The following is a 17,053-nucleotide window of genomic DNA, read 5'->3' as shown; positions in this document are numbered from 1 at the left end:
TAATAAATACAAAACATCAAATGCTCTGGAATAAAGAGAGAAGATGCGAACCTGACATTATAAAATACATGATGCGGAGTGCCTGCATACACACTGCATCACGGGCTAATTTGAGCTACAAATCTCCACGAGCCTTCTTCAGCATCTCCCTAAATACTCAGACCAAGGCAGAAACCTCTTTTCAGATGTAAACATGAGTTCACAGTGGGAATTTGCATTAATCACCGTCCCAGACTTACTGGGGACAGCAGTTGATTTACATTGGGGCACACCCAAAGCAGTTAACAAGATGTCTCTAAACTCTCCACACCTTATTACCTTTGTGGGAATGAGACCTTTGTACCAGTCGCAGACATTTCAAATAATACCAAACTTGTATAATACTGTATGATAATTGTTCATAGTAAACCATTTAGATTTCTGGGTGAATTCAGGTAGGATGGGTGAAGGGAATGATGTGTAAATTGGGAGATGATCAACTCAAGTGTGATCGTGTCTAGAATGGGGATGGTGATATAGCAAGAGAGTTCAAATGCTAATTTCCTTTGTTTTCTCAAGGAGTAGCCCTCTCTTTTCCAGTTATTCCAGTTTCTCCAGTCTTACACTATGGAGTATGGACATAATGTGTATGAGATTTACTATAACGTATTTTATCTTGGTTGACTAATTTAGTGGTTTTAACGTAACATTTTAAGCTATTTTACTATAAAACAGTAATTTCTTACAGAGAGATAGGTCTGGCACAACACAGTCAATGAAAATGCAGTATATGACGCCCTCTACCGGTCGATTTTAACTTCGTATTTACACAAACTGCTTTCAGTTTCTCAAACGCAGAACCAGGAAACTCTTCGGTTTAGGTAAAATGAAACCTGATTTCTCTCTCTCTGGTAGGCTATTGTCTGATAGTTACGTTTCAGATTCTAGATTTTTGAATAAGGATAAAAGCTGGCGAACTATTTTAGGTAAGAAATTATCACTCTGTGCGAAGAAGCTGTCACTGGAGTAGTTGTAATTCTAGAGTTGAGAGTTAAACACACCTTTTACACCTTTCTCAAGCTCAACTACTGATTAGCTCTAGGCTATGTTTCTCTCTGCCTGTGTGTTCGTGCAGTAAAATGGCAGAAGCCAGTATTTTGTGGGATCAGTTCAGCTGTTCAATCTGTCTGGATCCACTGAAGGATCCAGTGACCATCGCCTGTGGACACAGTTACTGTATGAGCTGCATTACAGACTGCTGGAATAAAGAGGATCAGAAGAGAGTTTACAGCTGCCCTCAGTGCAGACAGACCTTCACTCCAAGACCTGCTTTAAACAAGAATGTGATGCTGGCTGAAATGGTGGAGACACTGAAGAAGACAAAAGTCCAAACAGCTCGTCCTGCTCTCAGTTATGCTGGACCTGGAGATGTGGAGTGTGACGTCTGTACTGGAAGGAAATATAAAGCTGTAAAGTCCTGTCTGGTGTGTCTTGAATCATACTGTCAAACTCATTTTGAGCGACATGAGGAATTTCACTCAGGTAGTAGACGACACAGAGTGACTGATGCCACTGGACAACTGCAGGAGATGATCTGCTCTGAACATGACAGACTGATGGAGGTTTACTGTCGTACTGACCAGCATTGTATTTGTTTGCTATGTACGATGGACAAACACACAAATCATGAAACTGTTTCGGCTGAAGCAGAGAGAACAGAGAAACAGGTATGAAAAGCAAATCTTAGTAAAATACACGTTTTATATGCAATACAGTAAGAGCTGTTATCTGTTACTCTTACAGAAACAGCTGTGGGACATACAAAGAAAGATACAGCAGAGAATCCAGGAGGGAGAGGAAAAGCTTCAGGAGCTGAAAGAGACTGTGAAGACTCATAAGGTAAGTTTAAGGGGGAGTCGGAAATGTTTTAGGTTCTTTAAGGACTCTAGTCATTGAGGAGCCCAGTCCCACTGAAGACGAAGTGAAAGGTCTGATTGTCTGTGTGTCCTAACAGCGCTCTGCACAGGCTGCAGTGCAGGACAGTGAGAGGATCTTTACTGAACTGATCCGCTCTATTGAGAGAAGCCGATCTGAGGTGACACGGATGATCAGAGATCAGGAAAAGGATGCAGTGAGTCGAGCTGAAGGACTCTTGAAGCAACTGGAGCAGGAGATTGATGATCTGAGGAGGAGAGAAGCTGAGCTGAAGCAGCTTTCACACACTGATGATCACATACATTTCCTACAGGTAACTGATCTCAGAAGCAGTACATTTAAGATTATCTTATTATTACAGTGAAGAGTTTCTAAAAATAAAACTAAGTCAGCGCTTTTCAATCTTTTTGACCACAGTCCGTCCCATTGTCCCAAACATTTTTAAAGTCCCCTATTACATTGCTTAAGATATTTCCTCCGGTATTTCTGCTGTAATAAATATTATATAAAGTATTATATAAAGTTATATATGAAGTAACCTCAATTAATTTTGTTTCAAGACCTGTATGCTCCTCTATAAAAACAATAGATATTGAGGGTGGAAAAAAGATGTTATGTGTAGCACTTTAATTAATTTTAAATTAAGCTTTAAAGGGATCCTATTATGCCCTTTTGTGAAGTCTTGATTTTGTTTTTGGGGTGTACTAGAATGTGTTTCATGCTTGATTGTTCAAAAAACATTATTTTTCACATATTTTACATTGTTACTGCGTCTCTCTCCCCAGTCTGGTTCGAACGCGTTGTTTATTTCCGGTTTCGACGAAGCCCCTCCTTCTGAAATACGAAATGTGCTGTGATTGGTTAGCTGGCCCAGTGTTGGCACCGCCTAGCACATGTTCGGGAAATGTCCCACCCCGCCATAACCGCAATCTCCACTCAGATGTAAATATTAAGGATGGTGTCAATTTCAAATCAATTCAAGCCTGATTCAGACTAAAGAATGTTAACAAACAAGAGCACAGACTTTGCAAGCACGGATTTCACAGGATGTTTGTTTTTGTGTCATTTTTTCATACAGTTTAGATACGATTGTATACACCATTTAATCATATTTGTCGGAAACTACGGTAATACAAACAGTAATTGATCACAAAACCAATGTTAACTTTCCTAAGGGGCGGTGAACAGCCTTGCAAAAGCTACAGCCTGCATTGTGGTTCTGGAAGCTGTTCTTCATAAAATGTGCAGCACAGAGATAAAGTTCAGGAACATTCATCAGCCTTCAAACAAATGAGTTTTGGAAACAGGGTGGACAAAACAGTGTCTCTTTGACAGCCACAACACTGTCTTCTCTAATGCAGCTCAACCAGGCCTTGTCCCCTTTTTTTCCATATTCCGTGGGCAGGGATTATTTAAATGAGGAACATTATGACTTCACAAAGCCCGGAAAAAAGTGTTGTAGTCCAAACGGGCCGTTCATTGTAGTTCTTGGAAAGTGGATTCTGTTCAATAAAATATCTCCCTTTGGAGAGGACTTTGAGCTTTGTAAACTTGCACATCTTTTTTATGCTCAAACAGCAACATTACACACTAACTAAAGTTGAAAAAGTGAAAAAGCATAATAGGACCCTTTTTAGTGCTTTAACAGACGTGTAATTAGCAGTCGTTATTCTGACAGTAATTGTGCCATGAATCAGGACTTGCTGAGTTAAGTATGTGTGTGTATGTAATGATCAGTATGAAATGACATCAGTGAAAAGACAAGCAGACAGACTCTCATCTCTGTTCATTCATTGGTCATGTCAATCACAGTGCTGATTGATTGCACAACTCTGAAAGAAATACAAACCTCTAACCTTAACTCTAACCATAGTAGAGTATGCACCACAACCTGATAGACAGCATTAATGTTTGTCAATCTAATACATCCATGATTTTTTCTGAACTCTAAACTTAATCCATAAAGTCCAAAAATGTGTGATTGAGGTAACCAATGAAATGCCTGCGGTTAACTTGACAGATATGTTTTCAGTATTAACTTGCGCTTAAACAACTGTGGATAACTTGTGGTTAACTTGCGCATAACTGGTTTGGGGGAAAATTCAAGCTCACCCTGTCCTGTTTGCTTGCAGTGCCCTTTGTTCATGCACTCTCATAAATTCAGAAAAAAATGTTTTTGGCAAATTTATTGATGAGATATGATTTCTGCATGAACACGTGGAAACAGATTTTACGCACAAATACATGTGTACGCATTAGTGAATGAGACCCATTGATTATTAAAATCTGTTCTTTTGTTTGTCTTTGTAGAGTTTCCAGTCGCTCTCTGTTCCTCCTGCATCCACAGACAGCATCAATGTCAGTTCTCTCCTCTCTTATGATGATTTGACTCTATCTGTCTCTATGCTAAGAGGGAAACTTGAATATGTCTGCAAAGAAGCAACAGAAAATATATTTGGTAAAGGTAAATATTCATTTATTTAAACATTTTCAATCATACACCATATAATATACAATTTAGAAAATAGCTTGTGAATTACACTGTACATGTCTGTTGGTTTCAGTAGTGGCATACATTGAAATTGTTACTGCCACTGAACTCAGGACCAGAGATGACTTCTTGCAATGTAAGTGTGACTATTAAAGCAATCTTCACAAAAAATAAATCAGTGATCACCTGAATTCTAACTTGTTATTAGTTATCTGTCTGCTGGTGATGGGGGTGGTTGGTTTGTGGACCCTTAAATTTGTGGTTCCAAGTTTACCCTTACATGTTTTGTTTCACAATGCAGGTGACTATAATACAAATGACAGAAATATACAAATTATGTTACATCATTAATATTCTTTTTCAATCAGATTCCTGTCAGCCCACACTGGATTCAAACACTGCACATAAATACCTCCGTCTTTCTGAAGGCAACAGAGTGGCTACTTTTATTGGGACTGACCAGCCATACCCTGATCATCCGGACAGATTTCATGATTTTTCTCAGGTGTTGTGTAGAGAGAGTGTGTGTGGACGCTGTTACTGGGAGGTGGAGTGGAGTGGGACGGCTGGGGTGGGAATATCAGTGTCATATAAGAGCATCAGCAGAAAGGGAGATGGTGATGATTGTGTCTTTGGATTTAATGATGAGTCCTGGAGATTGTCCTGCTCTGACTCCAGGTGTGCATTCAGACACAATCAGAAAGTGGTTAAACTCCCTGTAACCTCCAGCTCCTCTAGAATAGGAGTGTATGTAGATCACAGAGCAGGAATTCTGTCCTTCTACAGCGTCTCTGACACAATGACCCTCATCCACAGAATCCAGACCACATTCACTCAGCCGCTCTATCCGGGGTTTGGGGTCAATTTAGGATCAACAGTGAAACTCTCATCTGCAGAGATATGAATAATAGTACTATACAGGTTTAAGCATGCTGATAAAAATGAATGAGTGGTAAATGTGGATAGCAGCTGCCTCTCTCCCATTTTTCCGGTGACAATCCCAAGTACAGTGTAACCCAAACTGGAAACTGGACTCATTAAACGTTTCATTACAACACAAACTGTAGGTGACTGTGTCCAAAGCCAATACAAGGAAAACCTGCTGGATTTTTATTTTATTTTTATTTTTTATTTTTTTTGGTGTAATTGTATGATGTTTTCTAATATTGTGCAATAAATGATTGTGATTGATTAGGGATTAAAAAGATTTGCTTTGCTAGCATTGGCGACTAAGAAATAACCTGCTGTATATCGCATTGCAGTTATAGCCAACATGTCACATATAATTCATGTGTGAGTTGATTTGTTTGTTTATGTGAATAAAAGCCCAAATTCAATCTGTCTTCAGAAAATTTTGACTAAACCACTCCATTCATATGGATTAGTTTTACGATCTCTTTATGAACTTTTTGAAGCGTCAAAGTGGTAGTTGCGTAGACTGTCAATGAAGGGACAGAAAGGTCTCCAATTTCATTAAGATATCTTCATTTGTGTTTTTAAAGATCAATGAAAGTCTTACTGGTTGAGTAAACAATGACAGAATTTTCATTTTTGTATGAACTAACCCTTGAGAGCCTTCAAAAAAGGTCCCTGGTAAAGCATCTTGTATTTTAAAGTGAATATATACTATATATAAATATATTAAATGAAATATTCACTATCCATTTGTTGCCATTTGATGAATGAAAGAAAATATGCAGCATTTATTTGAAACAGAAATCTTTACTCTCTCTTCTGGTCAATTTAATGCATACTTGCTGAATAAAATACTCTAAACTAAAAAACTATATTGAACCCAAACTTTTGAACAGTAGTGTAAACTACTGTTTATATATGTTGGGTCTATTTAACAATGAATCCTGGAGAGAGAAAAAAGAAAATGTATTAAACTGTTACATTGGTTTACACAAAAAGATTAATCAGCACAACTGTTTTCAACATTGATAATACTCAGAAAAATTTAGGACGTTTACATTGTAAGAATGTATAGTATTCAAATATTAAAATGCTGACTCGTTAGGCCATGTTTTCTTATTAAAATCAGATGATTTCCTATTAATAGACTATCATATCAATCCCCACCGTGATCGCCAAGTGCAACATGTGTTGTGCAACACACATACAAGGTCTAAACATGCGACAAACTGATAATCAGTATACAGAATATCTCATTGTTATTATATATCCAAAAGAGAACTGATTTGATCAACTCCCAAAAGTTAGAAGTTAAGTGCACTGAAATACCATTCTAATTACTAGTAAAAGTAATACCTTTACAAGAAGCCTATTGCCTATTTCAGGGTTTTTCCTGGCTCAAAATGAGGCAGAGGTGGTAAAATCATAATAATGTATTTTAATAATAAGATAATTAAATTTGTATTTTTTTGTCGATCATCATATAGCCTAATGTGTTTCCAACATTTTTTTGTTGGTGGAGCTTGGTACCTCTAGGGGGGTCCGGGGGCAATCCCCCACCCGAAGAAAATTTTGTACATTTTAAAGATAAATTCATTAATCTGGTGCACTTTGAGTCACCCAAATCCACTATTAAAAATAAATAATCCACCCGCAAACCACCCATATTCTTTGATTTAGATATCTGCATCTGATCATCACATTACAATTATTCAAATTCTTAGTGTTAAGCATGATAATATGGTAACATATCACACTGAAGTAGGCTGATTTAAAATGAACATTTATTTAAAATAAAAGTTCTTCTTTTGGCAAAATTACATTTCCTTAATAGCCTAAACAGAGGCTTTACTCTCTTCAAGCTTAAATTGTCAATGTTTCATTACATCACTGTTTGAAAACACTCAGAATAATTTTTTGTACCTTTATAAAGGGCATTTTCCCCTAATTTTATTAAATGTATACTCCATCTTTCATTTCAAATTCTTAAATTTGATAAATATATTCAATTAAAATAATTAGACACTAGGCTGTTACCAATAAAATTAAATAATTTACATTGAAAAATTATAACTGTATTAAATTAGATTATTTTAAATATTTTTGAATATACAAATAAGGAATGTTGAAAAGAATGATACTTTATGAAACTAGCGTTTTGTCATTCAGCGTTGACACTTGCTTGAGAAGTTGAAGTCGATCTCTATCTCCGTTGCTTCTAGCCACGGTGGTTAAAAATGGTACGGTCCACAATAGGGGTGTCTGAAATCGCTTAATATGGAGCTCATAATATGACAAAACGATCTGAATTTGAATTGTGTAAATTTGAATTATTTGCAAGTGTAATCTAACAAAATTGAATTTTAGGTGGTAGTTTAAATAGTTCTGAATTTGATTTTTTTTAAACGAATATTGAACATTTGAAATTTAACAAATTGAAATGTTTTTATGGCTGAATTTTATAGACATGTATTTTCAAACAGCTAGTTTTTTTGTTCTGAATTCGTATACTGCAAATATTCAGTTTAAAAAACTACAGATTCAAGTTTTCAAGATGAAGAAATTCAGAACTTCAAATTCAGTTTTCTAAAATTCAAGTTCAAAAATTCAAGTTCAAAAATTCAGATCTTACAGAAAGTAGGTCACAGGTCATCCACAGGGAAGAGTAAAGGATCTCAGATAAGTCGAACAGAGCATTTTGGCTGCACTGCAGTAGTTTTCTGCCGCAAACGCGGTGGTGGTTCAAGAGAAATGAGAAAACAGCTTGAGTATTAGATTTCTAATATTCTAGAAATAATAGACCGCTGCAGCAGTGGCAAGGAACTTACAAAACTTAACGCGTGTATTGCAACTATAGGCTGCATTTAATTTTCTCATCAAACAACTAGACTAACGAATGGCTCGGTACATCAGAAGAGCCTAGAAAGGGCTTTTTCTCTGTGTAGACCAGCAGTTGGTCTGAATTTGCTATAATCTATAGCAGCGGCGGTTTCTTCATTAGGGCGATCGGGCGACGCACCACCAATGTGTGAAAGGGACTTTTTCAATCACAATCTCATTCAACCACAGAGTTACGCTAGCAGCAGTCACTCACTGTTGTTTTGCCTCTGGATATAGTCCAATCAGCGCCAAGTCACGTTCTGTGGAGTATCGCCTCTTTTTGGGCGATTTCACTCTGGCCGAGAATCGCCCAGAGTGTTTCCATAGACTTACATTCAAAGATTTTTTTTTTCGAACTGCAGGCACCCCAGGTAGCCAGCAGAATCGGGCCAATCGCGGCTGAGTGTCGGCACACTCGGCTGTGTACTGGCATCGGCTCACCGGAAGTGAGCCAGCTCTGGCCCAGTAATGGTTGCCAGATCCGGCTATGTTTTGGCTGTGTGTAGCTGGGCCGATTGTGGTTGAGACATGGCGCATTAGGCACATTAAATTATAAAAATGCCACAATTCATAAACTTCAAAATGAGTTTTAAATTCATGATTGAATTTTTTTTTTATAATAATAATAATAATAATAATAATATATAATTTTTTTTTTATATATATATATATATATATATATAAGAATTGTATTTATGTAATGTTCTAATTCTAGATGTTTATGTTTGTAAATGCTGCGTGCGTGACTTTGACGTGTTTTAATGCGCGTGCTCGTGAACGTCCGAGACGCTTTTTCAAACACAGGAGCGGCGTAGAGTCGCCATGGAAACGGCGGGCCACCACTGCAACTGATGAGCAGCAAAACCCTCTCTCGTGGTGTTTTTATTGCTTTCAGGTGAGTTTAGTTTCTTGAATCACACGAATAATACACACAACTGTGCTTGACATTTATTTATCTTATTTGTAATTGACACGCTTCTGTTGAATATTTATTTATAGAAATGCTTTATTGTCTTCGAAAAAAAATCCGTTAGCATCTCAACCGTTTTCAGAAAAGGTAACGTAGGCTAACTAGCTTGAGCTTTTGTTTATGAAAGTTTGGGGTTGTAATCACATCTTATATGTAGATTATATGTTTTTAATAGTTTTGTTAAGGGTTTTGCTTGGAAGTGAGCTAATTTATTTAACATAAACGTATGTATTATTTAACAGAAACATATGTGCTGTTAATCGGTGACGTCACTTACATGGAGCGCTAAAATTGGCTGAAACTAGCTCAATGGTAAACAAATATTGATAAACAAATGATCTGTGATTTCAGCAGCAACAAAATAACAACAGAGGGGAAGCTCTACTATTGCAACATTTCTGAAGAAAGCTGCTGCCAGAGAAAGACACAGGTAAACTGAGGAAGCCCATTAAATTACTTTAAATCCATTTTCTCACAATGTTTTTCACCTAACGTTATATCACCATGCATCTGTTTTCTTATTTATTTTATTTGTTTAATTTATTTTAAGAAGGTTTTGACATCCAAACGTAAGTGACACTGTTGGAGCAATATGAATAAGTAAACCTAAAAACATAAATTCTGTTAATTTAAAGGTGCTGTATGTAGTTTTCAGCGACCTCTAGCGGTGATGTTTCAGATTGCAACCAATAAGTTTTTAAGCGCGTGCTCTTGCGCGTGCTCGAATTTATGAGCGAGCACTGTGCATAGACAGTATATAAACGGCACTGTGGGTACCTTCCAGACTGAGACGCAACACACAGGAGAAAGCATCACACAACATGCTGGAAACTAAGGTAAACTCCCACTGCAACGTTACAATAATAGGCTACTTTTATCAGCTTGATATTGAACTAATGCTCCATGCTCGTACCATGATAAGTATGGAACCCTATCAACCGTGCCGAATTTTGCCACTGCAAGCACCACTTCACATTTTCTTCAGGAAATGTATATTCTAGTTTTGTAGATAAGGTTTATCCATGATTCAAATGCCCTGCCGATGTTGAGCCGTGTTTTTTCACCCGAAGTTTTGTTTTTTTGTTTTTATCAATATGTGGAGTTTGTGTTGGAGTCTGTGTTGTGCTGGGAGCAGGTCGTTTCTTAGTGTTATCAGACATGTCATAAGTTGCATAAGTCATAAGTCCATGTCATAAGTTGCAGTGTCTTCGCTGTTGAGTGCAAAGTCAGTAGACGAGGCGAGAGGCGAGAGGCTCGGGAGCGCGCGTGCAGGTCACGTCGCTGGATTTCACGGTAAATCCGACCCGGCACCTTCACATAAAAATAAGAATACTTGCTTTCCGAGGTAATAGCAAAACCCGCAAAGTGGATCATTTTAATGTGAGATTACAACCCCTTCACACACAGGCAATAAAAAAAGGATTCATTTTAGTAGAAAAGTTACATACAGCACCTTTAAGAAATTATTTTCTGTATGTTATTCTTTCTATTTTCCTTGCCTTTAAATAAACCTGGCAAGCGGTTTGTTGTGTTCCTAGATCCTTCCATGCTGATGGCCTGCACAATAGCAGAGTTGGAGCAGATCAACATCTCTATGGCGCTGTGAACCCTATGACTTGTAAGTAAAACTTTCAACTAATGTCAAACATACAGTATTGGTATTAACGGCATGTTAACAACACCAAACACACCGCCAAGATGACAACTGCCTTGATAAAGGTGTAGGTGATGGAGTGGCCAGTATGTCTCCAGATCTGAACCCTAATGAGCAACTGTGGGGCTTCCAGAAGCAGAAGGTGGAGAAGCGCCATGTGTCTAACAGCCAGCAGATCTGTGATGTCATTATGGAGGAGTGGAAGAGGATCCCAGCAACAACCTGTGCAGCTTAGTCTTAGTGATGGGAAGTCCGGATAATTTTACTGACTCTCCTGTTTGTTCTCGTTCATCAAAATGAACAAATCTTTTTTTTCCCAAGTCATTTCGTTAATTTGAGGGGCTTTAAATGTTATACTTTTAAAGGTGCTCTAAGTGATGCTGGGTGTCGTCACTTCTTGTATGAATGTGCTCAGCACCACTGCTCACTATACACAGAATACGCGCAATTTATTACCACTATTATTTATGCATTTAAGATTGAATTCAGTGTCTGGAGTTATATCCCTTTGTGGTGTGTATTCTTCTAATTTCAGCTCCTGAGTCCATTTTGGGGTGATGGTCAAGACAGAACCAAACGAAAGCTGGACTGTAACCTACTGGCCTATATGACAGACTTCACACTGACAGCTACTGGCATGGATGCTGCATCACATGTTTTTGAACAAAAACTTTTTTTACCTAGAATTTAAAGGGATAGTTCGCCCAAAAATGATATTTAAGCCATGATTTACTCACCCTCAAGCCGTTCGAGATGCATATGTCAATCTTTTTTCAGACGAACACATTTTCAGTTATTTTAGAAAATGTCTTAGATCTTTCAGTGGTTATAATGTGAAGCAATGGGGTCCAGCAGATTCAAGTCGCAAAATGTGCATGCATCCTTCTCAAAAATAATCCATCCGGCTCCAGGGGGATAAACGAAGGCCTTCTGAGGGTAATCCGTGCAGTTTTGTCGTAAAAATATACATATTTAAAACTTTATAAACGAAAATAACTGGCTTCCGGTGGCGGTCGGTGCGCGTTAGCGTTAGCGTTCTCAGCCAGAGAATGTCTAAAGCCCAATTTATACTTCTGCGTCGAACTTACGCCGTAGCTACGTCGTAGGCTGCGTGTAGCGCGCGTACCCTTCGGCGTACCCTGACGTGCACCTCTCCAAAAATGTAACAACGCGTCAACTCTACGCGGACGCAAGCGCTGTGATTGGTCTGCTAGGACCGCTCCCTCGGGTTTCACATGCTCCCTCTGCGCACGTGAACGCGTACAACGACGCAGAAGTATAAATGAAAACCAACGCGTTGCCTACAGCGTAGAGGCTCCGGCGTAGGTCCGACGCAGAAGTATAAATCAGCCTTAATAGGAAGAGAATTGGCACTCTCTGCTTACTTCCGGTTTCTGGACTGGCTGCAGTAACACGTCTCTGTCCATGCGGGGGCGCTCGCAGGCGAGTGCAGAATGAATGGATGTTTATGGTGAAAAACCCTCAAAATCCACTTTTCTCAGGATATAATTTTTTGTCTAGTAATTTGAATGTTGTATTCGAAAGGAGATGCAAAGAAATTACACATTGCTGGGTGTTAGATTTTTTAGAGTCACTTATTTGGTTTAAAAAGTCTTTTAAAATGTCAATGACGTCAGAATGCTGACGTCATTAGCAGAATGCTAGCGTGTTATGGGCAACAACAACTCAACCTGTAAGAAATCGAAAATAAATAAGTACTCGTTCATTCAACTTTCGACCTATAACCCATGTTGAACTTGCAAAACCTACAATAAAATCTGAGATTTCTCAACGGCAATCGGGTGAAAGAGACACATTTAGCCGTCTAGCCCCATAGACTCCCATTCAGTCTGCACTCGCCCGCGATCACCTCCAGTGGAATTCTAATGGAACTGCAGCCAAGATCGATACAATGGGGCTAATAGGAAGTGCCAAGGCTCTCCGTAGACGGGCTCTGGTATAGCCTAATTTCCGGACTGTATAGGCTAAGTCACGTTTTATCATGAAACACGTTAAATAATCTAAATGTTGACTTTCAAAAGTAGGCGCGCCAAGAAGGCTATTCTCTGTATTTTGGTTCATTTTTGGTGAGCGCCAGAAAGATCTAAAGAGACCGAGACGCGCTAAAGCAGCTCATCATGTTGTTTTATTTATTTTTCAATGACATGATATTTTGTAGTCATTTTGAATGTACACAAATAAAAATATACATTTTACTGTTTCGAATGATGTCATATTATCTGTATGACTATAAATAACAGCAGTGGACCAAATCCAAGAGATGGCGCTCGCCGTCGCGCTCTCACACAACATAGTATCAGTTCTGGCGTTGCTTCATATCGCAGACTGTTCATTATCAAAATGAAACACAATCAACCAAACATATAAAAAGTTATTCTGCCTAATTTAATTGGTCTGTTGTACAATATAAAGGAAGCTGTGCCGCACACAGTCCTACTTGTTATTGCAAACATTTACCTTGCTGTGAAGACGCTGATTTAGCCTGGACTCGACTGAAGTATGAAGCCTTCTTTATATTAATAGTTAGCATCCACATGTTACATTGCAAATATGAAAACTTTTGACTGAATGAGAGATGCGCGACCGTTTCGATTTAAATAAATTTGTTTAGGCTTGGCGTTTAAAATAGGCTAAATGTTGTTTGTAATAAAGGGCACAGTATAGGCTATTTTTATAGTCTATGTAGCCTATATTATTTTATTATATATGGCTACTTATTTTTCATTCTTGTTGTTTTCTGCATTCATTTGTCATACAGTAAGGGAAAGTAAAAAAAATTGAAAAAACGAAAAAAGGGGCCGTTTTCTCGTTTCTGCTTATTTCATTTCAAATTGGAAAACAAACTATCAAAACGTACACGGACCAATTTGTTGTTACGACGACTTATTTGTTCCCTCGTTTTAATAAAACGCGGACTCTTGAACTAATTCCCTCCCTCACTTTGATTTAACGAATTACAACGTGGCCACAATATAGTAAAACAAGGGAACACATTAGTAAAACGTGCTGGGGTAATATTAATTCGTGGCCACGAAACAATAGCCTATTCACCTGAATATTCACCAAATTCACAAAAATATAGGTCTTTAGCATTCACTATTTAATTAATAGTAGGCATATAAAACTGTTTTTCTTACCTGTGAAGATAGCTCTTCAGTGAAGGCCGACTAAGGTTACGTTATAGCAGTACTTCTATACTCTTTGGTTATAGTGTTCTCGTACAGCTTTTAAAGCTCCAATATGTAGGAATTTTGTAATAAAATTTCCGAAAATAACTTGGACAGTGTGATATATTTCCTCCAGTTGTGTACTTAAAATATCTCAAAAGTCTCCAAAGATTTTTTATTTCAGAGAAATTCCGATTTTAAATAACTGGCCGTCCCGGAAAAGAAATGTCGCGCCTCAGTGACGCAATGTCCGCTCTATCCTTTTTTTCCGGTGTGGACCATGTGATAGGATATTCCACCACACCGGATTTTTATTTTATTTTTTTACAACAACTTTATTGAGTTTTTTTTTCTTATCACAATAAACAATAAAGACGTCTGACAAAGAATAAAAAAGAATAAAATAAAAAATATGACCCACCACACCGGAATATCACGGTCAAATGCGGAAGTGGTGGTTATAGCGTTATTGCCATAGACTGTATGGTTATAGCTGTTATGGATCACGATTACTCTTTGGCGAGTATTGAAGTGCCAACAAAACGAAAGCGTCCATATTCGGATACACGCGGAGTCACGGACTGTGTGACAAACGGAGGAATAAAACCCGGATAAATATCGGCAGGCGTTTTCGAGATGGAGAGAGCTGCGCGACTATCTTGGACTTGACAGAGACTCTGCTCTCGCGAGTGTATTGATTGACAGGTAAGACATGCAACTGTCAATAATAGCACTTATAAACAAAGTTATATTGCTCTTTGTACTTCGGTAAGGCTTTTTATCACGTGTGGTGACCGAGATTATGGCAGTACAATTAAATACAATCGGATATGTTGTTAAAAAATATATTTAGTCATTACTTGCAAATGTTCGTTCAAATTTACTTTTAGATATTGGTTTGAACACGTTAAACAACACGACATTAACCATAAAAACGTAAAACTGCACAACATAAACCAAACAAATCATTTGACAAATAGCTGTATGTTGTAACGGGATAATATAGCATAACATTTCACGTTCCTTGCAGTTCATTAATTATGATGACATAAAATAATATGATCAGACATACAGGTAATACAAAAACGAATAAATTACCTCATCCGTGATCATGATTCATTAATTCCATTTAGATACATTGCTATGGTGAAAACGCATTAAAAACGACATCTCCCATCGTCACCTCCTTCATAGCGTCATCAAGCTTCGCCTTTGTTATTGTTGGAAACTGCGCCCTCTTGTGGTCACATACAAAAGTTACATACTGGAGCTTTAATTCCTTTTGCAAAGAAATTGCCGTTTTTTAATAAGCAAGAAAAATTTCCCGACTTTAAACAAATACCAATTTAAATGCTTAGGATATTTGTGTTGTAAAAATGTACAGGGAGACTTTCGATTTAAAAACGGTGTCTCGTTAGGCAATGTTCTCAGTCAAATCATCAAATTTCCTATTGATTCAATGGAACGCGTGAGCTCACTAGGTAATACCAATATGGCGGCACGGTGCCGTCACTGTTTATGACGTCATGAGCTATCCAGTCATTAGGCTTGTTTGAGATGCGCCTTGCCTCGCCTGAAATGTGTGCGAGAGTCATAGACAGTGGCGAGAGTAGGCGGCTGCAGTGAGGGGAGGAGTGAAAAAAGCGCAGGCAAGCCGGACAGTTCTCTCTTCTCGCAGTGGATCTGACACCTGTGAGATCAAAGATGGATATCGCGGGATTCACGCTCGTGCACAGTGTTGCTAATAAACTGGATGTAATTCAAATTCTGTTGCTTTTATATGAAAATAAATAAAATGAACAAGACACTCAAAGTACTTGTTATTTAATTCCATTCCAAATACATGTTTATCAATATTTTTTTTCTTGAATACAGACATATGTGTTTTTATTTATTTTTTTATAAAAATTAAATTGCATAACCCAAATAGATCGCACTGTCAGATAGTTTGAGAATATTCACACATAACATATACACATAAAACATGATATCAGAGTTTTAAAATCAAACATTTTAAAAGAGAAAAATACATCACAGTTGTTTAAACCAATGAGCATTAAGCTGTGTCGTCAACAAGTCGTTTCCCATCGTGCTTTTGATCAGCGCAGTCGGTGGAGAGCAACTGCGCTCGACTGCAGAATCCGACACGTGCGGCTTGCGCTCGCGAGAGATTTTTGACATACGTCAGCATGACATCAGAGCAAGGCGGACCGCACTCGGACACATTTCTAACCGGCTATAAAAAATAAAAAAAAACATTTCTAACCGGCATGCATCTCGCGCTGATCACCGGTGATCGGTTCTGCGCAGATTTTGCTCATCTCAAACAAGCCTATTCAGACAGAGACAATTTGATATAGATCAGTGGTTAAAACCTTTTTTACAGTCTAGGTTAAAACAGATAAAATAATTGTCTGTGGTTCTATATGGGAACTAGTTCATTTTAAAATTTGTGAACTGAACTTATATATATGCATATGTGTGTATTTATATATTTAAGGAATATTAGCATGTAAATGCTGTATATATTTATACATAATTTATATTATATATAAATATACATATTTGATAAAGAACACATTTTTCTTAAATTCTTCTTTATATATACAAAATAATTATACACAATACACAAACATATATTATGTAAACACAAAATTTTATTTAGGATGCGATTAATTGCATATTTTTGTATTTCAGTGTTCTTCCCCATAGCAGCCTATAATAAATGAAAACACAACCAAGAAAACACAGAATTTCTGAATTCAGACTTTTTGACTTATGTCACACAACAGGCCAAGCCATCCCTCGTCACACTTGCACTGCCAGGGTTGTTTGCAGGTGCCATGCATGCACCCTGGATAGCGTAAACACTCATCACAGCGGGGGCCCTGCCACCCATAGCGGCACTTGCACTGACCAGGGGCCAGGCAATAACCGTGTATCTCACTACAGCTGGATGAGCAGATAGCTGAAAATATAATATATATATATATATATATATATTTAATAATAAATAAAATAAAATAAAATAAAAAAAGGAA

General features: G+C 37.7%; 2 protein-coding genes across 8 annotated transcripts in view; one reads left to right on the top strand and one right to left on the bottom strand.

Moving 5' to 3' along the window:
* Positions 1-832: 832 nt before the first annotated feature.
* LOC311086746 (tripartite motif-containing protein 16-like) lies at positions 833-5,514 on the top strand. 3 transcript variants are annotated; one of them, XM_084119789.1, is made up of 7 exons: positions 833-860; positions 1,115-1,706; positions 1,783-1,878; positions 1,994-2,227; positions 4,225-4,378; positions 4,479-4,541; positions 4,774-5,514. In XM_084119789.1, the coding sequence occupies exons 2-7, from the start codon at positions 1,119-1,121 to the stop codon at positions 5,307-5,309; spliced, it is 1,671 nt and encodes a 556-aa protein (XP_083975915.1). In that variant the 5' UTR covers positions 833-860; positions 1,115-1,118; the 3' UTR covers positions 5,310-5,514. The 3 variants fall into 3 exon arrangements, with proteins under 3 accessions (XP_083975915.1, XP_083975917.1, XP_083975916.1); XM_084119790.1 differs by lacking the exon at positions 833-860 and adding an exon at positions 922-965; XM_084119791.1 differs by lacking the exon at positions 833-860 and having other exon boundaries at positions 868-1,706; positions 4,225-4,372.
* Positions 5,515-14,085: 8,571 nt separating this feature from the next.
* LOC311086742 (uncharacterized protein) overlaps positions 14,086-17,053 on the bottom strand; it is a 54,022-nt gene continuing 51,054 nt past the window's right edge. For 4 of the 5 annotated variants that reach the window (XM_084119779.1, XM_084119780.1, XM_084119782.1 and 1 more), the window contains one exon: positions 16,650-16,980. In XM_084119779.1, the coding sequence (XP_083975905.1) occupies positions 16,775-16,980 (206 nt within the window). In that variant the 3' untranslated portion in view covers positions 16,650-16,774. Of the gene's footprint in view, positions 16,345-16,649; positions 16,981-17,053 lie in introns of those variants that run through there. The other variant, XM_084119783.1, reaches the window with a different exon arrangement.

Source organism: Abramis brama (assembly GCF_963993115.1).
Source record: "Abramis brama genome assembly, chromosome: 7".
Classification (NCBI taxonomy): Eukaryota; Metazoa; Chordata; class Actinopteri; order Cypriniformes; family Leuciscidae; genus Abramis; species Abramis brama.
Note: the sequence above shows the minus strand (reverse complement) of the source record. Positions and strands in the feature narration are given on the sequence as shown.

Coding starts and splice junctions, on each gene's coding strand:
- LOC311086746 (XM_084119789.1), top strand. CDS start 1,119: ATGGCAGAAGCCAGTATTTTGTGGGATCAGTTCAGCTGTTCAATCTGT. Junction 1,707..1,782: donor CAGAGAGAACAGAGAAACAG/GTATGAAAAGCA, acceptor TTACTCTTACAG/AAACAGCTGTGGGACATACA. Junction 4,379..4,478: donor AGAAAATATATTTGGTAAAG/GTAAATATTCAT, acceptor TGTTGGTTTCAG/TAGTGGCATACATTGAAATT.